General features: G+C 44.1%; 1 protein-coding gene across 2 annotated transcripts in view; it reads right to left on the reverse strand.

The window, feature by feature from the left end:
- Nucleotides 1–12,209: 12,209 nt before the first annotated feature.
- The window catches only part of AP3S1 (adaptor related protein complex 3 subunit sigma 1), a 65,929-nt gene continuing 54,750 nt past the window's right edge, over nt 12,210–23,388 (reverse strand). Inside the window, exons 5-7 of one of the 2 annotated variants that reach the window (XM_038769442.1) lie at nt 22,498–22,605; nt 19,174–19,214; nt 12,210–12,818 (exon numbers count right to left, since the gene is read on the reverse strand). In XM_038769442.1, the coding sequence (XP_038625370.1) occupies nt 19,179–19,214; nt 22,498–22,605 (144 nt within the window). In that variant the 3' untranslated portion in view covers nt 12,210–12,818; nt 19,174–19,178. The remainder of the gene's footprint in view (nt 12,819–19,173; nt 19,215–22,497; nt 22,606–23,388) is intronic. The other variant, XM_038769441.1, reaches the window with a different exon arrangement.

Consider the following 23,388-nt stretch of genomic DNA (forward strand, 5'->3'; position numbering starts at 1 on the left):
CAAAACTCACCTGTGCCGGACAGCAGCGGCACGGAAGAGAGTCGAGGGCGGAGACTCAAGTTTACTACGCGGAAGGAGGCGATGGTAAACCACTTTCGTATTTTTACCAAGAAAACTCTACGGAAACCAGAACGGCTGCAGATGGAGGTGGGGGGTTCTGGGAGAGATGCGTCCGTGGAGTCGCTATGGGTCGGAGACGACGCGACGGCACAAGACGAGACGACCAGGAGGGAGATCAGGCATTGAATCCCCATGTTGCGGATGAGGGAACTGAGGCACAGAGAAGTGAAGTGACTTGCCCCAGGTCACCCAACAGACCAGTGGCAGAGCCAGAATTAGAACCCAGCTTCTCGGATTCCCAGGCCCTTGCTCTTGCCACCAGGTCATACTGCTTCTTCCTTTACAAATACCACAATTTTTATTGTGGCACATTTGCCAATGTGGCTATTATTCCATATTTATTGGCCATTAACAATAGGCTGGCCTCTGTTCAAAGTGTTAATTTTGACTTTCCTACTCACATCGAGATGGGAATCGGGGAGGAGAGTCGTGAGGGTGGCCTCCCTTTAAGAAGTATTGATCAGTTTATCAAGGAAGACCCAGAAAATCAAAGCTTTCCCTTGTACTAATCCAAACCAGGCATGAAAAAGGGGGGGGGGGGGGGAGTTTAATAATAATAATAATGATGGCATTTATTAAGCGCTTGCTATGTGCAAAGCACTGTTCTAAGCACTGGGGAGGTTACAAGGCGATCAGGTTGTCCCACGGGCGGGCTCACAGTCTTAATCCCCATTTTCCAGATGAGGCAACTGAGGCACAGAGAAGTGAAGTGACTTGCCCAAAGTCACACAGCTGACGGTTGGCGGAGCCGGGATTTGAACCCATGACCTCTGACTCCAAAGCCCGGGCTCTTTCCACTGAGCCACGCTGCTTCTTAACAGAATTCTTAATAATATAATTCTAATTCTTCTATAATAGAATTATAGCCATAGACACAGCATTAATAAAATAAATAGAGTAATAAATATGTACAAATATACACAAGTGCTGTGGGGAGGGGAGAGGGAGGAGCAGGGGAAGGGGGGGCTCAGTCTGGGAAGGCTTCCTGGAGGACGTGAGCTCTCAGTAGGGCTTGGAAGGGAGGAAGAGAGCTAGTTCGGCCGATGAGGGAGAGGGGCTCTGCAGACCCCCAGCATACAACTCTCCCACTCACCCCTACCTATTCCTTGATGTTCACTTGAGTCTGGATTTCTGCCGTTTCTCTCCCAGGGGTGGGAAAAACCGGACCTCTTTTGGGTCTTCCTGAAGCCTTTGCTCCAAATCAACTACTTCTTTCTTGCAGCTGATCCTGATCAGCAAAGCATTTTATTGCTCCGGAGAGCTAACCCTGGAGATTTTACCGTGCGCTCCATTTTCCAGATCATTGACGAACATGTCGAACCGAGCCAGTTCTAATGCCAACCCTGGTGGGGTGGAGTGGGGGCTTCCTATTCAATCAATCAATCAATCAATCAATCAATCGTATTTATTGAGCGCTTACTATGTGCAGAGCACTGTACTAAGCGCTTGGGAAGTACAAATTGGCAACACATAGAGACAGTCCCTACCCAACAGTGGGCTCACAGTCTAAAAGGGGGAGACAGAGAACAGAACCAAACATACCAACAAAATAAAATAAATAGGATAGAAATGTACAAGTAAAATAAATAAATAAATGAATAAATAAATAGAGTAATAAATATGTACAACCATATATACATATATACAGGTGCTGTGGGGAAGGGAAGGAGGTAAGATGGGGGGATGGAGAGGGGGACGAGGGGGAGAGGAAGGAAGGGGCTCAGTCTGGGAAGGCCTCCTGGAGGAGGTGAGCTCTCAGCAGGGCCTTGAAGGGAGGAAGAGAGCTAGCTTGGCGGAGGGGCAGAGGGAGGGCATTCCAGGCCCGGGGGATGACGTGGGCCGGGGGTCGACGGCGGGACAGGCGAGAACGAGGTACGGTGAGGAGATTAGCGGTGGAGGAGCGGAGGGTGCGGGCTGGGCAGTAGAAGGAAAGAAGGGAGGTGAGGTAGGAGGGGGCGAGGTGATGGACAGCCTTGAAGCCCAGGGTGAGGAGTTTCTGCCTGATGCGCAGATTGATTGGTAGCCACTGGAGATTTTTGAGGAGGGGAGTAATATGCCCAGAGTGTTTCTGGACAAAGATAATCCGGGCAGCAGCATGAAGTATGGATTGAAGTGGAGAGAGACACGAGGATGGGAGATCAGAGAGAAGGCTGATGCGGTAGTCCAGACGGGATAGGATGAGAGCTTGAACGAGCGGGGTAGCGGTTTGGATGGAGAGGAAAGGACGGAGCTTGGCAATATTGCGGAGCCGAGACCGGCAGGTTTTGGTGACGGCTTGGATGTGAGGGGTGAATGAGAGAGCGGAGTCGAGGATGACACCAAGGTTGCGGGCTTGTGAGACGGGAAGGATGGTAGTGCCGTCAACAGAGATGGGAAAGTCAGGGAGAGGACAAGGTTTGGGAGGGAAGACAAGGAGCTCAGTCTTCGACATGTTGAGCTTTAGGTGGCGGGCGGACATCCAGATGGAGATGTCCTGAAGGCAGGAGGAGATGCGAGCCTGAAGGGAGGGGGAGAGAGCAGGGGCAGAGATGTAGATCTGGGTGTCATCAGCGTAGAGATGATAGTTGAAGCCGTGGGAGCGAATGAGGTCACCAAGGGAGTGAGTGTAGATTGAGAACAGAAGGGGACCAAGCACTGAACCTTGGGGAACCCCCACAGTAAGAGGATGGGAGGGGGAGGAGGAGCCTGCAAAAGAGACTGAGAAAGAACGACCGGAGAGATAAGAGGAGAACCAGGAGAGGACGGAGTCTGTGAAGCCAAGGTCAGATAGCGTGTTGAGGAGAAGGGGGTGGTCCACAGTGTCAAAGGCAGCTGAGAGGTCAAGGAGGATTAGGACAGAATATGAGCCGTTGGATTTGGCAAGCAAATCCATTCACATTTAACAGTAATAATTATGCTATTTGCTAACTGCTTGCTGTGCGTCAAGCACTGTTCCGAACGCTGGGGAAGATACAAGTTAATGAGATTGGACACGGTCCCCGCCTCACCTGGGGTTCACAGTCTAAGTAGGAGGGAGAACAGGTGTTGAATCCCCATTTTGCAGATGAGGAAACTGAGGTACAGAGCAGTTAAAGTAGCCTGTCCTAGGCCACACAGCAGACGGGTGGCGGAGCCGGGATTAGAACCCCAGGCCTGGGCTCTTTCCACTAAGCCACGTTGCTCTCTCACGACATCTTTTAATCAATCAACTAATGGTATTTATTTAGGGCTCACTGCATGCCTAGAACTGTACTAAGCGCTTGGGAGGATACAGGGTAGTTGGAAGACATGATGCCTGCCCACGGGGACCTTACAGCCTAGTAGGGAAGACAGACATGAAAAGAAATGACATATAGGGAAGCAGTAGAGTATGAGGATATATACATAAATGCTTAGTACAGTGCTCGGCACACAGTAAGTGCTCAGTAAATATTGCACTGTGGACAGGGTGGGTGGGGGCAGTGAGTTTCAAAGTGTTTAAGGGAAACAGACCCAAGTGGGAAGCAGCGTGGCTCCGTGGAAAGAGCCTGGGCTTTGGAGATGTGTCATTTGAATAATAATAAGAAGAATTATGGTATTTGTTAAGCGCATACTATGTGCTAGGGTGGATACAAGCAAATCGGGTGGGACACGGTCCCTGTCCCACGTGGGGCTCACAGTCTCCATCCCCATTTTCCAGATGAGGTAACCGAGGCCCAGAGAAGTGACCTTGGGCAAGTCACCTCATTTCTCTGGGCCCGTTACCTCAACTAACAAATATTAGTGATGCTGATGATGAAGCGAAAAATTCCAGGTTTCTCAGATCATAGAGGGACAGTGTCTACATGTTAAAAAAAAATGCGGACACTTAAACTGCTGTGGGAAGGGTTAAATTCACGGGCGAGTCTACCATGGTGATAAATGCAAAGGGACATGCTAATAAAGAGAAGGGTTGATTAGAAGAAGAATGAAAATAAACTTCAAAGTGGCCCCAAAGAAGTGGTGAGCATGACCCAGGGCAGCTGCAAAAATTGATGAGGTGAAAATACCCTCATCACTGAATAATAATAATAATAATAATAATAATTATAATTATAATAGCTATGGTATTTGTTAAGTGCTTATTACGTGCCAAGCAGTGTTCTAAACGCTAGGATAGAAACAGGGTAATCAGGTTGGACACAGTCCCTGTCCCACATGAGGCTCACACTCTTAATCCCCATTTTCCAGATGAGGTAACTGAGGCCCAGAGAGGTGAAGTGACTTGCCCAAGGTCACACAGCAGATAAGTGGTAAAGCCAGGATTAGAACCCTGACTTTCTGACTCCGAGGCCCTTGCTCTATCCACTATGCCATACCCCCTTTCATGTTCATGCCCAACCTGAACCATTAAACTGGTAGCAGTCATTTTTAGGCCCACTCTGACCTCCCTGCATTTGACCTTGATCCCCGTCTGTTTTTTCTCTCTTCCTGGAACTCTGTCCAGGAATACCCAAGATTACAGCCACCTCCTGAGACATTCAACTCAGGGATACATTCAGTAGAGTTCAGTAGAGTTTGATATCCAAGCCGTCACCAAAACCTGCTGGTCTCAGCTCCACAACATTGCCAAGATCCGCCCTTTCCTCTCCATCCAAACCACTACTCTACTCGTTCAAGCTCTCATCCTATCCCGTCTGGATTACTGCATCAGCCTCCTCTCCGATCTCCCATCCTCCTGTCTCTCCCCTCTTCAATCCATACTTCACGCCGCTGCCCGGATTGTCTTTGTCCAGAAACGCTCTGGGCATGTTACTCCCCTCCTCAAAAATCTCCAGTGGCTACCAATCTATGCATCAGGCAGAAACTCCTCACCCTCGGCTTCAAGGTTCTCCATCACCTCGCCCACTCCTACCTCACCTCCCTTCTCTTCTTCTACAGCCCAGCCCGCACCCTCCACTCTTCACTGTGCCTCGTTCTTGCCTGTCCCGCCATCGACCCCCGGCCCACATCATCCCCCTGGCCTGGAATGCCCTCCCTCCACACATCCGCCAAGCTAGCTCTCTTCCTCCCTTCAAGGCCCTTCTGAGAGCTCACCTCCTCCAGGAGGCCTTCCCAGACTGAGCCCCCTCCTTCCTCTCCCCCCTCCCCATCCCCCCCTTACCTCCTTCCCCTCCCCACAGCACCTGTATATGTGTTTGCATGTATTTATTACTCTATTTCATTTGTACATATTTATTCTATTTATTTTGTTAATGTTTTGTTCTCCATCTCCCCCTTCTAGACTGTGAGCCCACTGTTGGGTAGGGACTGTCTCTATATGTTGCCAACTTGCACTTCCCAAGTGCTTAGTACAGTGCTCTGCACACAGTAAGCGCTCAATAAATATGATTGAATGATTGAATGAATGAATGAAAGTGAACTGACTTGCCCAAAGTCACACAGCTGACAATTGGCGGAGCCGGAATTTGAACCCATGACCTCTGACTCCAAAGCCCGGGCTCTTTCCACTGAGCCACGCTGAGTTGACACTCCAATATGGAAACAGGGGGAAAAATAAGAGGGAAAGAAAAGAAGGACAACATACAAGCAGAAGAAAGTGAATTCCAGGCTTGAATACTAAAGAGCCTGGCTGACGTTAACTGTGGAGCTTTCGCTATGATGTGATGTTTTTCCAACCACCCCACAGGCAGATGGAAGTAATCAGAAGCCACAATGTTCAGCAGCAAGAGGAAACATCAATTTCCCCAAGGACACGACCACATTTTCTTCTGATCCTGTTGATGGGTAGTAACACCTGGCAGGTCCGGAAATGGCAACTGTGTTTGAAACTCTCAAAATGCCTTTCATGCTACTGGAAACTTCAAATCGAGGGAGAGCAGAACACTGATGTCTCCCAAACCTATTCACTTCAACCCCCATCTGCAGAAGGAATAGGGGTGGTGAGGTTGAGGAACAGCCAGGGATCTCTCAGTGTTATTTATCTCACAGAGCTGTTGATATTTACTAGTTGCTCAGGCCATACTCAATTTACTGCGTGACAATTTCCTCTGGCAACTCTCTTACACCGGGAAATAACTTAAAAAGCAGAGGAATAGAAAATCAGCCCCAGCGCTGCATCCATATATTCTCCAAGCAGTTTGGTCCAGAACGAAGACTGAGATTCTGTCGCCAAAGTTGAAACCAGAAGCTTGGCGGTGGTTGCCTTTCTGGATAACCAACCTAATGTTTAGGGGTGGACTATTTAACGTCTAACTTTTCCTTTAATGAGACAGCGTACGGACCTCTCGTCCAAGAACTTATCCAAACTCTCTTTGAACGCTCTCATTTCTCTACCCTATTCACCCTCCCTTCTGCATCACTCAATCCTATTTACTGAGCGCTTACTTTGTGCAGAGCACTGTACTGCTTATAATAATGGCATTTGTCAAGCGCTTACTATGTGCCAGGCACTAAACACTGGGGTGGATACAAACAAATTGGGTTGAACACAGTCCCTGTCCCACATGGGGCTCACATTCTCAATCCCCATTTTACAGATGAGGTAACTGAGGCACAGAGAAGTGAAGTGACTTGCCCAGGTCACACAGCAGGCAAGTGGCAGAGCTCACCTATGCAACGAGGTCCATACCCCTTAGAGCATTTGAAATTTGCTCCCCCGCCTCAGCCCAGAGCACTTATTTATGTGCTCTGCCATTTCCCCCCATCTGTAATTTATTTTAATGTCTTTCTCCCTCTCTAGTCCATAAGCTCCTTGTGGGCAGGGATCTGCCTACCAACTCTATTGCATTGTGCTCTTCCAAGTGCTTAGTACAGTGCTCCGCACACAGTAAGTGCTTGATAAATGCCATCGATTGATAATTTCAGATGGCATAGCTTCCTGCGGGAATAAAGTCCATGTTTACCACCTGCTGGGTGAATCGATCAGTCTTGTATCTACCTCAGAACTTAGTACAGTGCTTGGCATAGAGTAAGCGCTTAAAAACGCCACAATTAACGCACCTAGGGAAAAATAATCCATTACAACTGCTTGACGATGGTGGGCTCAGGACTCAGGAGAGAGATCTTGGAGTCATTGACCGATCTTTCAAATTGCTGTTCCAATGTGCGGTGGCAGCCAAGAAGGCCCAACGAGGGCTTGGTCGCGGCGGGTGGGGGATAGGAAACAATAAAATGCCCGGCATTGCTACTATATAAAACCGTGGTATGCCCATTCCTAGAATACTTTATATAGTCCAGCGCTTAGAACAGTGCTTTGCACATAGTAAGTGCTTAACAAATGCCATCATTATTATTATTATTATTATTGTTGCATTTTTAGAAAGACATAATAGAGCTGGAGAAGGAACACTCCCCAGGGAGAGGCAGACCGAGAAGGGTGATGAAGATGATCAGGAGAAAGGGCAGTGCTCTGAATATACCAAGTGCTCCAAAACACTGTTTGATTGTTGCTTTCTACAGAAGCAGCGTGGCTTAGTGGAAAAAGCCCGGGCTTGGGAGTCAGAGGTTGTGGGTTCTAATCACGCCTCTGCCACTTGTCAGCTGTGTGACTCTGGGCAAGTCACTTCACTTCTCTGGGCCTCAGTTACCTCGTCTGTAAAATGGGAATTAAAACTGTGGGACAACCTGATGACCTTGTATCTCCCTCAGTGCTTAGAACAGGGCTTGGCAGTGCTTAATAAATACCATTATATATTTTAAACACAGATCATCCCATTTGTTAAGTGCTATGTGCCGGGCGCCAGGTGTAAATACAAGCTAAATCAGGTCGGACGCAGTCCCTATCTCACATGGGACAGTCAATCCCCATTTGACAGATGAGGAAACTGAGGCCCTTTGAAGGTGGTAGGTCCTATGTGTGCCTATAGGCCACACCGATGAATGGATGACTTCCAGTTTCGAGCATCATTGGGAGGGTCTTCCCTCTAACTTCGGGAGTTTCTTCTCCTGTCTCACTGTGGGGCTATCCGGAATTACCATTACAGGGGAGCTATCACGAAGAGATGAAAATGGACATCTTGCACAAAAAAGGTCCCGCTGCTGAAACAGAAGCTGGACGAGGTCTGGTCCACGGCCCCCCGGGGGTGGGGAGCGATTGGGGAACGATGGGCAGAGGATGATGAAGATGAAGAAGACCAGCTGGCTGCTGCTGGTCGGCTCCCTTGGGAAGGTAGTCCAAGTGGATTTAAAACAGAACTAAGAACTCGTCACGATCTTGTCCAGGCAGTTCCGGTAGCTGGAAGGACACTTGTTTACTTGATAGAAAATGGAGATGATTGAAGCCCACAAAAAAACAAACAAACCAAAAACAAAAACAAAAAAACTATCAATCAGAAGCTTGTGGGGAAGGCGAAAGAAAGAGGGTCAACACTTATTCCTTTTTTTTTAAAAAAAAAAAAGGATCATTCCTCGCAGCTCTTCGGAGAGAACTTGTTCTGTTTGTCGGAAAAAGCGGTATAGGTAAATATCTTTAATAGAATGATGCGACGTGGTACGGCTCAAGCAAAATATTTTTAAATTTTAATGGTCTTTCCACACAAATTGTTATTACTCATCAGCTGGCTGAATTGGTGATCTTGGAAGTGGCTCGGACATTAGTGTCACATTGACTTTCCAACTAAATAAATGCATCCCAAGTGCTGTAATTTTGGATGCAAATCTGTTTAAATCAGTTTCTTCATTAGCTTTCCAAATAATGACATGCTTTAGGGTTTCTTGAAACAAACTCCCTTGTTGTTTTAAACACAGGGATTCTTAAGACTAGAAAATGAGCCAGTTCATCCATTTCTGAACCTAACATCTATTCCAGGCCAGGGACAAGGTTTAAATAAAGTTTCTGTTCCAAGAATGGATGGGCTTCGAAGACTTTGGATTCAGCCTAATCTCCATTGTCCTCACAGCACGTAAACAATGATTAGAGACCCCAAAACTGGCTTGAAAGAGAGTCTTCTATAAATGTATCCAATGCTTTCCCCGCTTCCCTCTCATGTGCTGGATTTGAATACAGTGGCCAAAGAAAAGAAGGGGTTTCTAACTAAGAGTGTTTGGGGGAAAAAGTTATTTGCATAGAAAGAGGTTGCAATTCTCCCAGTTAATGGTGAGGCATTGGTTTGGGGGAGGAAAGAAAGGAGCAAAAAGTGCGAGTGTTTGTTCTCGGCCATCAGCAACTAGCTTGAATAAGAAACAGAAAAATGATTCAAGTACAGGGGTTTCAAATATGTGCATTACTTTAAGGGTTTCTGCTGAACACAGGAGCAGATATTAAACAAGTCATATCTTCCATGACAAGGATTCTATGCAGAGGCAGTAATGTTGGATTTCTTGTGAAAGCTCAGAGATGAAGCCTTACAGACTTTCAAGATGACCAACCCAAATGTACACAATTTTATACCCACTAGCTACTTTGTAGTAACTCATTCAACATTAGAATTGTTCCTGAAGTTTGAACCTGGAAAATAAAGAAAATGCAGTCCCATCAGGCTTCTCTGGTCCAGATCTCCAGTTCATTTAAACCATTTTGATTTGCACAATGTTGCTTGCACACTCTTGTAGTTTTTGTTTATGCTCGAGGCTGGTAAGTGTCTCAGCTAATCAGAAATTGACTTGTCTTAAGCTGTCGAGTCTTCGGCAGGACATCCAAGCAGAGATGTCTTGAAGGCGGGAGAAACCGCGAGACTGCAGAGAGGGAGAGGGATCAGGGCTGGAGAAGTAGATTGGGAAATCATCTGCCTAGAGGTGGTAGTTGAAGCCATGGGAGACCACTTGATTTTGAAAGGTTTGTCTATGTAGTCAACCAAAGGGTTCAGGCCCTATACTAGTCACTCTTTTAAATCAACTGCTTCTCAGTCCCAACTTCCCCAATACAATCTCACATCCAAACAACCTTCCAAACGCTGGGGACTTTCCACCCTACCCTTATCCTCCCCAGCCTGGTGGGTCCCTTAACCCCACTTTAGAGAACTAGATGTGCACATCAGGCTTTAGAAAATTTCCATCCCGTATCCTGGTACAAACTCAAAGGCCCAGGAATAGACTTTCGAGAAGCGGCGTGGCTTATTGGAAAGAGCACGGGCTTGGGAGTCGGAAGACGTGGGCTCTAATCCTGGCTCCGCCGCTTGTCTGCTGTGTGACCGTGGGCAAGCCACTTAACTTCCCTGTGCCTCAGTTCCCTCATCTGTAAAATGGGGATTAAGACTGTGAGCCCCACGTGGGACAACCTGATTACCTTGTATCTACCCCAGCACTTAGAATAGTGCTTGGCACATAGTAAATGCTTAACAAATACCATTATTATTATTACCTAGCATCGCTTACCTGGTTACTGGCATTTCTTAATCTGCTCCACTCAGAGTAGCAGCATGGCCTAGTGGAAAGAGCACGGGCCTGGGAATCTGAGGACTTGGGTTCTAATCCCGGCTCCGCCAAACGCTTGCTGTGTGACCTTGGGCATGTCATTTAACTTCTCCATGTCTCAGTTCTGTTCTCCCTCCTACTTAGACTGTGCGCCCCATACGGGACAGGGACCGAGTCCGACCTAACTCACTTGCAACTACCCCAGCACTGAGAACAGGGTTTGACTCACATTAAGCACTTAACAAACACCACCAAAAAAAAAAAAGCTTGACTGCCTTCTGGGAGGAGCTGGTCAAGATGAAGGGTAATACCTTCTGGCTGCCAGGAGGGAAGGGAGATCTGGTGCAGCTGAAAGACAGAATTGCTGGCAGAGAAGGGAGCGTGGGAGCAATTGAAAGCCGGGGGTAGGGAGGAGGTTCTCTGGCACATTACAGGCAGGAAGGAGAACAATGCAAACAGCAGATGAAGAAGAGGCGGCAGAGATGCTTTAAACCTCCAGGGAAGGAGAGGAAATAAGTCAAAAAGACAATAAAACAACAAGACAACAGCTTCTCTGAGCAATCGTGAAGTGGGAAAAGCCAGCAGGAAAGCTCGCTTCAGAAAGAGAGAGAGGGTTGAAGACCAAAATGCCCATAAATTCTAAATGAGCAGGAGCAACATTCCCAGTCAGGAAGTTTGGATTTACCTTGAGAAGCAGCATGGCGCAGCCAATAGAGCACAGGCTTGGGCATCAGGAGGTCATGGGTTCTAATTCTGGCTCTGCCCCTTGTCTGCTGTGTGGCCTTGGGCAAGATACTTCACTTCTCTGGGCCTCAGTTACTTCATCTGTAAATGGACCGCGAGCCCTGTGTGGGACAGGGACTGCGTCCAACCCGATTTGCTCGTATCCACCCCGGCGCTTAGTACAGTGCCTGGAACATAGTAAGTGCTTAACAAATGCCATAATTATTATCGTTATTATTATTCTGCTCTCTTAAGCTGAAAGTCCTTGCTCTTGATTGAAAAGAATAAACATGCAGGTGTGCCTCACTTGCTCTGTATCTGGATTCACAGTTGAGAGAGCAGAAATACAGACTGACCATCAGGTTCTACAGCAACTGAACCTGACAGCCACAGAGAAATCTTGGAAACAAAGAAGGCCAGTTGAGGAGGCTGCTGAGAAACAGTACCTTGGGGGTGATCGTTCAGTTGGAACCAGGGAGGAGGCCAACAGACCTTAGACCTTGAAGGGAGGGTGGTGGAAGGAGGTGCAGGCAATGACGGGGATCGGGAAAGGGACACTGGGTGACAACATTCCCTGACCACTTAACAAGGTTAAATGGGATAGTGCAGCTGGAGGATGATGGATGCCAAATTTGGGGAGGGGTGGGTGGGGGGGGAACAGCAGAAAGCCTTGGGTCAGTCCTTCAATCCACGCAACACAACAGGTAGGTGACCTTTCAGGCCCAAGTTAAGAATAGAAACCATTAAAATCAAGCATTTGTTGAAATTTCCACCATTTAGCAGGAAGCAATCACAAGGGAGAAAGTTAAAGCAAAAAGACTTCATCGCCTTGGCCTGGGGCTGGCATATAGCACCTTTCAGCATAATATAAGAAAGATTTTTCACCCTCTCGTCGCCCCGGCATTTAACCTGTCGAACAGATCACTAAACTATTTCTAGATTATTTCCATGCTTTCACTCTGGATTTAAATAATACCACGTTAACTTTTTACAATGATAAAATATATTTATTTACTTTGTTAAGCAACAGGAAACAAAATGATTTATTGCTAAAGTATATTTTAGACAAGCCAACGTTTTGGAAGTCCAGTAAATTTAAAGTTTATTTAAACAAAAAGGATTTTTTAATGTTTCATGCAACATTTATACATGATTCTTAAATAATACTCATGACAGAGAGCAGGAAGAGTTAAGGAATGCTGCACTATTAGTAGAATATATAAAATACTCCATAGATTGGGTAGTACATAGTAAAGAATTGTTTTAAATACTTTTTCAAAATACTGCAGCAGCCAAGTTCTACCATGCCTTACAGGGCATAGGAATGTAATTTAGAAAAAAAAAATCACACAGGACCATTTCCTTTAAAATTGCTGAGCAAGACAAAAGCAACACTGAATTTCACAAACTGATTTTTACACACAATTTCTATACAGTACCTTGATTCTAAATCCAATAGCAAAAGTTAGACTCTCTTCCTCTTTATTTGGTAAACAACTGCATGGTAAACCTAGATGACTTTTTTTCCCCCTGGATTTTACCTGGGAGTAGACTTTTTATTTAAAAGAGGGCAGGTTTGGCACTTTTATACTGATGTCACCAATGTTAATATTTCTTGGGATCTCGGGAAGGTTCATATTCTTTACAGCTGATACAGCACGGGCTGGAGCTCCTGCTAAGCCAGCCTGTATGTAGAGGTAAAGAAAAAAAAATACAGCTCAGGTGAAGTCGATTTCTGTAACAAGTGCAATACAATGGAAGACAGGGACAAAACAATTTTTAGGTAACGAGGTTGGACACACCGTATGGTAGGTTTGGTTGGCATGGAATGAGTTACTTTGAGGTAGTAAATAATAGAGAAAACAGTTCACACATTCTAAGATATCCTGGATTCATGCACTGTCAGCTGAACCTAAATGGTAGGGGGAAAACTACATAACGCCCCAGATACGACATAACTACGGTGAGAGAATGCAAAGGTGAAAGTTACGCACCACCTTATCCCCTCTGCCTAGATACTACAGGCAGGGTGCAAGTTTTTGTAATATGCCATGCCCATCAACTACCTGCAAGTATTAGGTAGATAGAGGCTGAGGTAGTTAATCTACACAATTAATGATCTTGGTTCCAATGGTCTATTTCAATTCAGAAATTCGATATTTTGCATTACTTTTCCCATTTTAAAGATGTTGGAACCATTAAGGCCTAGGGTTGAAAATGTATTATTGAAATAAATGCTTTTAAGCAAGAGGGTAAGGGGAGGATAAAAGATCAGTGGGTACTGTGAGACAAAACTCAAAGGTATTAAGCAAATGATTGAAAACACAAAATTTTCAAGATAATGGAGTGGGGGGAAAATTCCAAGCACAGAGAACAATTATTGGCAGCCCTTTTTCTGAAAATTGAAAAGGGAGGAAATGACTTTAGAAAGTTGGTTTTTTTTTTTCAACTTGGTAGGCTTAAAATCTAGGTGAAGTAAGTAAGGAGAGGGCAAATTATGGCTCCACAAGAGCCTTTATAGGGGTAAAAAAAATCTCAGAGATTTGGGAGACCCCTCTGTTAAATCTTCCTTCAGAGTTTGAAAAGAACAAAACAAAAAAAAAAACCCAAAAAACATTTAGGGTGCAGAGAAAATATAAGTACATGTTCCTGAACTGTGAGGCTCAGCTGAAGTCACCTCAATACAAGAATCCATCTCCAAATCACGTATGTGACCATTTCATTCCAGTTATTTAAGGTCCTAATGCATGGCATTGGAGTCGGGGGAGGTAAGGAGAAGACTAAGAAAGCTAGAATGTATAAAGGCCTAACACCTAAATGTTCTTTTTATAATTGGTGAAAACTGGTTTCAAAAATAGAGCTATTGAAAAACAAAGGAAAAAGAAAATGCAAACACATTTTCTTAAACAGGGAGATCATTTGCCTCTCAACGTTAAAGACTTCAATTTACACACTAATATTTAAAGATTCCATCAATATTTACTTAATAGTGTTTACAAAAGGTTATATAATTAAGCTCACCAACACATCTGCCTCCTGCATAAATGCAGACCACAGCATCTTCATGTAAAGCACTAAACTCCATACATAGATTGATTCAATATAGCAAAATGTACATATGAGGAAAGCAATGAGAAAAGTGGGTTTGAAAGTGCCAATTCATACTTCATTTCTGAAAATCATGTCAAAAAATCTGCTTCTTTGCATTCAACTGAATCGGTCCCTCTCTGCTGAGAAAACAAGGGAGCTAAGAAACCTAATTAAATTCTTCATCAGTTACCAAGAAGGCCAGTGTAAACTATTTTCTGCATGAACAATGCAATTATTTGTTAGGCCACAACCAAAGCTATGAATGATCAGCTCAGAAATGGAAGAACTGATGAATGAATGTCGACGTCAGACGGTCCACAGAGACAGAGAGACAGGGACAGGTAGGGGTGAGAAGTTGAACAGACGGGTCACCTTGTGATGGCATGAATGAAGACCCTCTGACCCCACTTAAAGATTAGGGTTGAGGCGTTCATTTATCCTAATTTAATGAAGGTTAATCGTTTTTGAATGGACAACTACAAATTGAAACAAAACTGCTTTTTTACCTACCTGTGGCTATCCTCTTTATACAGATTTACTGTACCCTGCCTCCCGCCCCCAAGAGGATGATGGAGACACAATTGAACATTATTTAGTGTACCAGGAATGATACCCAAAAGAGACTTTAACAATCATACTTTCAATTCAACTTCCATATATCACAACTGGGATGGCGAGGATCCAAGAAGATCCCAGATCAAGGAGAAAGGAGGTCATTTAGGCTCTGGTTGCCAAGGGAGCTGAAATGATCCTACCAAATGACACAAACAGTCCGGATACTACCCTTTCTCCACTTTACAAGATCTGGGGACGTCTCATCTGGCAATGCTCATTCACCACAGCTTTTCGGCATCGCAGCATATTTCTACCCGGAGCCGAGTTACCCAGAACTTCCAAAACGAGATGAACATACTTTCATACTTACAAAAACTGGTCAAGTGTCAACACTAAAGAACAAAGTCATAGAGTTCCCAGCGTGTACAAATTTCTGTCATACATTAAGCTTCAATACTGTATGTGGTGAACATAATTCCTTAAAACATTTGGTGATCCAGGCTAGTTTCCTACAATAAGCAACTAATGTTCGAATGTTAACAAAGAAAATGAAAACAAATTCATCCACTTTAACTTCACTGGATTGTGTTCTTTCTTTGCAACCAGCTTCCAAGACACCGTCAATTTTATGACAGCTAAATGAGAAGAGTCAATCGGCATAAGAGTTTCAATGACCTTATATTATGCGCCCCACTTTGCTAGAAAGTTGAGACACGAGAAACTAACCTTTCTAACATATAAGCAGCAAGCCATAGTCATGCAAAGATTAATGGATATTTAGAACACGCAATGAGTGAAGAAAATACAGATTATTTTTTGAGCATGTTCACAAATTTTTTTTGAAGTCTAATATGCACTTGAATGCCATGGAAGGTAATAAAAGGCATCAAATTGCACTTCAACTCCCTTGCCACGCTGCATAAGAAACTTTACACATTTTATATTTGTCTGCAGCTACTAAAATAGTGTTGAAGGAAAAAAAAACCCATCCCCCTTGGGGCTTAAAAAAGCTATCATTGTCCTATCAAACTTAAAAAATATCAGACTTTGAAAAATTGCTATAATTTAAGTGACCAACATAAAAATTGCCCCCCCCCCCCCAAAAAAAAAATCACTTTGGTTCCTCCAGCAAAAGTGGACTTGCATTGTATTTTACTAAGAAAAATCAGTGAGGAAGTGAACTCCATTTAGCGACATGAAAATATAAAGTCACTTATGTATGTACCATGATCACCTTGTGACAGAAGGCCCCCAAACCCTCTTGTTTTGTGGACATGCTTCAATTTTTGGAGAGGATTTGAACGAACAGGACAAGTTACCGGACTTCGTCACATTCATGAAGTCTAGGATCATACGAACGAAAAGCTGGGATGGTCTACAGCTGAACCACCACGGTCCAGTTAGCACACAAAGGAAGATTTGAGAACCCAGGTCTCACAAAACCAAAATAATGAAGACTGAAACCCTCCTGGAGAAATAAGCTGGTTCGCTCTGTACTGCTTTTAAAGCGCTCTAAGGCCGAGGTCCTGTACCAACTTCGCTCCCCAAAACAAACGTATGGGGTTGAAAGCAGTGGGGTTATGATCTGGATGGAAGAATGAAATACAAAGAATGACCATGTTTTCTCTCTCATGAGATTAAATAAATGAACAGAATCAGAGAAAGAAAACAAAATGAAGTCTGCAAGTATATCAAAATGAAGCCAAACAGATAGAAGACTTATACAGACATACTCCTGGAAATTTCAAGCACTTGAATCACAAAGATAGGAATGGATGGGTATGATTTTATTTTATTTTTTATTTGTTTTAAGTTGCCAGACCCAAAAATAAACAGAATGTGTGCAAGCAGAACTCAAAAGCAGCATTACTGAAGAAGTTTTTTCAAAGAACCTGCAAGCTCCCATTCCCTCATGCAGTAAGACAAAGGTTATTTGTTGGAGGAGTGAGGGAGACAGTGGAGAAAGATGGAAAATAGGTTATTCTTTTAAATAAAATGCTTTTCTACCATCTTAAGACATACTTCAAGTTTTACATGTAGCAACATAAAGATGGTAGTCTTAAATCATTTATAACTTTAAATACCCTATCCCCACCTTTCAAACGGGAAGATGCTCTAAGCACATTCCTCAGTTTTGAGCAACGCGGTCAACAGTATTAAACACACTTGAAAATGTTTTCAGAACCCAAACCATTAGCAAAACATCTGTAGTCTTCAAAGACATGCTTTTCAGCAACACGGGAGTATTCTAAAGCCCGGCTTTAGAATATGGACTCTCAATTGAGGTGACACCGAAGTGGATAACAGGCAGCCGGAAAACCCAGCAGCTCCGGGTGCTAATCCTGAGTCAGCTACTAGATTTCTGCCGCCATCTCGGGCGGGGGAGGAAAAAATGAACTTCTCAGAGGTCCACCTCTGGCCCTTCTTTCTTACCCCTCCTCGGGACTGCAGGGGACCTCTGGACACTGGGAACTTGCTCTACCCCTGATCTTGAAGCAAGTTATTATCTAGTCTGCAGGGTCAAGAGGGTATTATCGGCGTGGATTAACAAGCTCTATCAGTGAAATAATACTGTATTGCTCTGAAGCCAAGGCAACGATCGGTGATGTTCTTAGCCAGAGCTGCCCCCACCTCCTCAGCCCTACATCCTAACCAAGAGAGTCAGCTTAATTAAAAAAAAAAAAAAAGGTCATTTAAGGAAATGAGCTTCCTGGACCCCGCTGCCGCCTTGCTCCTCGCTAAGACTTCGAAGCACATAAGGCCCTTATGTCCACGCGGCGCTCTGCCGCTGTTAGATTTCAAGTCAACTCTGGGGACATCACTGGCCAATCTGCTGCTGCCACAGAGACGGAGGCGCAAGGCGAGAGCGCGTGAGCAGTGCTGAAATGCACACGAGGGAGAGTGCGAGACGGGGGGTGACTGGCACTGCAAAATTGATTTCTATTCTGAAGGATCAAATTTGGGGTGACTTGGTTTCCGAGTAACAAAGCATCGGTACCACACACCCAAATACGTTTTAAGGGAAAGGGCGTGGCCAGCTCTACACCTGCAAAGTCGGCTGGAGGGGTGATCCAGGCAGACAGGCAAAATGGATAATTCAAGCCAAAATACCCAGGATGGGGCCTGTCTAGATGGAGTAAATTAATCAAGCAACTGTCAACTTTCTACTTCGCTCTGCAAAGCAGATCCAGCCTAAATCCATTTTTTAAAAAAGTTCTGTTAAAGGTTCTCATTTCTCAATCTGCTAAAGGCGTTAAAGGACAAGATGATGCATCGTAAGACATTTCAGGGTTGGAACCCTCATTTAAAAACAAATGAACAACTGAATTTTTCTATGGTGGAAATCTTTTATCTCTGTTACTTTGTCATCTTCGTTAAGAAGCAGCGTTGCCTAGTGGAAAGCACATGGGCCTCCGAGTCGAAGGACCTGGGATCTGACCCCGGCTCCCCTACTTACCTGCTGTGTGACCTTGGGCAAGTCACTTAACTTCTCTGTGTGTCAGCAGTTTCCTCATCTGTAAAATCAGGATTAAATCCCACTACTTCCTACCTAGACCCCCATGCAGGACAGGAATTGTGTCCAAACTGAGAATTTGTATCTACCCCAATGCTTAGAACAGTGCTTGGCACACAGTAAGCGCTTAACAAATACCATTATTATTATCATTATTAATACTATTATTATTGGGATATCTACTCCCTAATTCAAATTTCAGAAGGGTGCTTTTTTTATTTGTTTGTTGTTTTTTAAAAAAAAACAAAAAAAAAAACCAAAACCACTTGCAGGCCACCAGTAACATGAACTGAGCTGCAATTTTAACTAAGACAATTCTGTTAAGAGTTTGGGACTGTAAATCATTTTGAAAAAAAAAAGGCTGGCTATTTACCTGTTAACTGCTCTGAGAATCCACTGCTTTTCTTCTTTTCATAACCAAAAATCAAAAGGTTCTTAACTTTGAAAAACTTTTCTAAGTTTAGAAGCTGTGAAATTACTATATACAACGCCGGATTTGGAGACAGAAAATTTCTGTTTCACCATTTTGATACTGAAAAGTAACTTGATTTTGTACAGACATATCAGATTGTTGTTTTCTATAAGTGTGCCATTTCAAAGAATCCAGTTAAATGACAATGATAAAAAAAATTAAAGGTTCATTCTACAATGCAGGCAGACAAAAAAAAGAACATGACATCAATGACGTGCTAGTAAAAATACACTAAGGCCAATAAAAGATGAGGGAACTACGAGAAGAAACTAGCATGAATAGGCTACAGGAATTGGTATGGGTTTATCAACACAGAGAATTTTTGAGTCTGGCCTAAAGAATTTATTGCCTTTGACATCATTTTGCTTTCCCTTTGTTAAAAGTACATTTTTCTCAAAGTCAGCAATACCTTGTCTACCTGTCCTGTCTGGGAGACTGAAAGATAAAGGTCTGTAAGAGAGAAGAATGGAAAGAGCTAGAAAGATCAGGAGGTTCGGAAAAAAAAATGAGGACTAACTTCAAGTAGAGACTAAATTCATACCCATCTTAAAAAGAACACTCAATACACGAGCACTGTCCCAAATCGCCCCTTCCACTCCCCCACCCCCACCCCCACGGGGGGTTTTTCCCCCTTCCCAAACCCTCTCCAGCCCCATCCCCGGCTTAATCCCTCCTCTCCCCGGATCCGTTTCAGCAAACCCTCCTCCTGGCCCAAGGAGAACACCTAGAATACCATTCAGAGCCTGCCATCACCTCTCTTCTGCGAGGCCCAGGGGTCAATGTCGACTGAGGAGAAACTTCCCTTCTCCCTGGCCGGAGTAAGCAGTATCTCCAGTAACCTCTGCCCCTTCTAGGCTGGGGAGGAGAATTCAAACCTGGCTCACTGGTGCCCACCTAGCCAATGGCCCAGCACAAATAACATAAACTGCTGATTTCAGGAAAGAAAATAATACAGGGGCTGATTAAGCTATCTCATTTCTATACAGACCAATTTCTCATAAATCGCTAGAAATAGTAACTAAGGCAAGCTGGGGTGCTGACCGTAACATTTCAACCTCACCACTTGTATTTTAATTTACTCTCTCAAAAAAAGTTTCCATTCACAAAGAAAGTTTTGCGGTCAACAAAGCATTTTAGAATCGGGTTATTGTGGTTTTCAGCACTGTTGCTGAAAATGAAATTTAGGATACTCCGCTAAGACTGCTATCTTCTACAGCCAACCAGCTTGAGTCATAAACTGAGATGGGAATTATACTGAAGGTTTGGATGACTTCAATATGCCTGAGACAAGGTTTAAAGTAGCCTTATGATAGTCCCCAGTGCAAAACTGTCCCTGAAGATGCCTCTGCAAAGCCAACATACTTTGCAATAATGCTGCTTAAATGCACGTGATCCTGTGATCCTGGCTACTTATGATTCAAAACCTTGTGTTACAGTAGAACTTTAACAACTGTCTTGCGGAGGGATTCTGTGCTAGGTTTTTTACCTTTGATAAAAGGATGTTGGAACATTCAATTAAAAGGATGGGGGGTGGGGGACGACTGATCTGGCGGCAGCTAACAATTGGATATAAATGAATAATAATACAACACAAATGATCAATGGATGACCAGAATTAGAGACCCACAACAGTACAGTGTTTGTGGAAAGCTGAAAAATGTTTCCGTTTCAGAACTCTTCGAAAGCTATTTATTCCTATCGATCTGTCACTTGAAATGTGCTCCGTTATATTTAATTTTTTTCATTCATTTCTCCTCGTAGATGAAAAAATGGCCTCAGACTGGAATAAAATGGACAAGACTAGTGAGGAGCTGGTCTCCACCACGTAATTCTTTTTGATCCTATTCTGCCCAATTGAGAATTATACTCATCACACTAGGCATTCCAGGGAAGAGAGGAAGGCTAGAAGAATGCCAAGTAAAAAGGAAGTTTGGTACACGGAAATTACACGGAAGGGGATCACAATCTGAAAAGTTCCATGCAAGAAGTCAAAGACACTTGCAGTTTAGAGCACAGAAGTTACAAATTACTCTAGGTAGTATGTTAATTTGGAGCAGATTATCAAACTGTCAATAATTTTCTTAAAAAAAAAACTGTCAGCCCTTCGGCTCCTCATCAGCCAGCACTTGGAACAGTGCTCGGCACACAGTTAGCTCTTAACTACCATTATTATTATTATATGTTGAGAAAACCATGTTTAATCAATGAATGCCCATTTCAGCTGATCAGAGGTACTATTTAAACACAGTATCTCATGGCTCGTAGAAAGTATTCTCTCTAGGCATTTTGGCCATCTTAAATATGTGTCGTATTTTAACCTAAGGTGCTTGTTTGCCACAAATAAAAAGTGTTCTGCATTTTTAGAACGTTTATCTGCCCTTCTCTGAGATTTGGATTTTCAGGATTTGGCTGTTAAGTTACACTTAAAATAAATATTCTTGCTTACAACAGTGGACAGTTAAGCAGCCCAACTTCTTCACTCTACTCGGCTCTCCTTGGGAACTTAAAGACAGGTGGTAGCTAATCATTTCATTTCAATTACAGCTGCAGAAAAAAAGGTTTTGCAGAATTTCAATGCTCACCAACCATCACCCCATCAATTGTTTTACTCATTTAAGGAGGCAGAGGAATTGTGCAAATCGGGAAAACACAAATACTAGATTACGAATCAGCAAATAGCTTGAAATGGAATGTTGGAAAATTGCTTTTTGCCTCGTTTAACCTGATGCTTTAACTGCAACATTTACTTGAAATGAACCCTACAAAGAGAGATTGCTCTAAAATGGCAAATAAATCATTTTCAAATGCCTTGGACAACCTTGCTTAGGCCTTTAACTCCGACAGCCATGAACTCTCCCCAGATGGAGACAATACTCACAGTTTTATGTTTTGCCACAGTGAACAAGAATGAACCAAGAACGAACGATAGCCCGAGTGGGCTAACTAGCCCACGCTGCTGCTGGTATACTGGTTGGCAGTTGCTAGCTAGGCTATAAGCAGAGCCCCTAAAATTCTGGAGAGAGATTTGAAATTCAAATACAGATTTGCTCCCACCTGCTCAACCCCATAACCCCAGGAGCATCTAGAGACCACTTAGGTCATACATACCCTTCTGCAGAAGTAGCACAAGCAGCGTAGCATTCAGAACTGTATGTAACCACAGCTAGCTTCCCAGTGCTCTCTCGGGTTAGCCAGAGGTCTCAGAGGAGAATGCAGGTTTCTTTCTATATATTGACAATTTCGCTCACCCCAAATCTAGCTTGGGATCCCCATTTCCAAGTCAATCCCACTCACCCCTTTTCTCCTAGGAATAATGCTTTTACACTACACTGGAACTTTTTTTTTTTAAAGATCAGTTCTAAGAATCCCTTTGTGAACCAGCTTTTGGAAAAATTCAGGAGCAAATATCGGATTTCATCCGCCAGACAGCGATACTCCAAAAGTCTTTAACAGTAAAGAACTGAAAAGTGGTGCTTGGGCAGAGTTACCAATAGCAGATGTGGCTCTGGTCAAACTAATGAGAACAGCTTCAGCTTCTAGTCAGCGTACCACAGGACAGTTCGCATACCAACATACTGAAGTGGGAAGTCTTTTTTTTTGTTTTCTTAGCAGAATAAGCAAAGCCAACTGCACTTCGAGGTGGTATCGAAAGACAAACAGTGAAAGCTGCAGATCATGCATATTTTATGATCATGCTTGGAATCCCGGTTCATTGGCATGCTTCCCAACTTACCTCCGATTTCTCCAACTTATTTTGGGCATCAATTTGTGTAACTATTTCATTCATGTTGGTCTCCAGAACCATTCCCCCCATCACCATTTCTGCCAGAATATTGTGGACCTAGAAAAAGAAGAGGAAAAACGTATGTCTACACCCCTGGAGCAAAATTTCGCTTAGCGTTATGGAAAGAAATTGGACGACTCCAGTCTCTACAGGCTTGAAGCTGCTGTGGGGGTCTGCTGAATACAGTTCAGCCTCGTACATGGCTTTCACCTCTCCAGATCTCTGGTTAATGGAGACTATTTTTGGTAGGCAGTTTCCGGCCTACCAGCATGCAAACCCATCAGAAAATGACACACAGGTAGCGAGCAGACCGACTGCTAGGCTCACATCCTTTGGCGATTTGGGGAGGAGAGTTGAAACAAGTGGCGGGGAGGGCCTGTGGAGACTTTTGCTTCTTGGAACTCCACTCCAGTCCCAACTCCCAGCCGGCAGAGCAGTGAAAACAGGCACTGCAGATGCTCCAGATGGGGGAAGGGGACAGGTGCCTGCTGTGAGCATGGGTCTGGGACCCAGGGTTGAGGATTGAAGGTCATTATAAGTGGCTGGAAGGGTTTACGGACAGCCCCAGGGGCCCCATCTGGACTCTTTTCAGGACATCCAGGTTTCTGTATCATACTCAATCCCGAACAATCCGAAAGGACAAGGTGGTACCGGATAGGTAGGGTCAAGATCAACCCTCGGAAAAAAGGGTGCTGCAACGGTTGACTCTGCCAGATTACGCACTTCAGATTTTACCTAAAAATCAATCAAGGGTATTTATTGAAAGCTTACAGTGCGCAGAGCACTGAACTAAGGGCTTGGGAGAGTACAACAGAGTAAGTAGGAACGATCCTAGTTCTC

The sequence above is a fragment of the Tachyglossus aculeatus genome, chromosome X4 (genome assembly GCF_015852505.1).
Source record: "Tachyglossus aculeatus isolate mTacAcu1 chromosome X4, mTacAcu1.pri, whole genome shotgun sequence".
Taxonomy (NCBI): domain Eukaryota; kingdom Metazoa; phylum Chordata; class Mammalia; order Monotremata; family Tachyglossidae; genus Tachyglossus; species Tachyglossus aculeatus.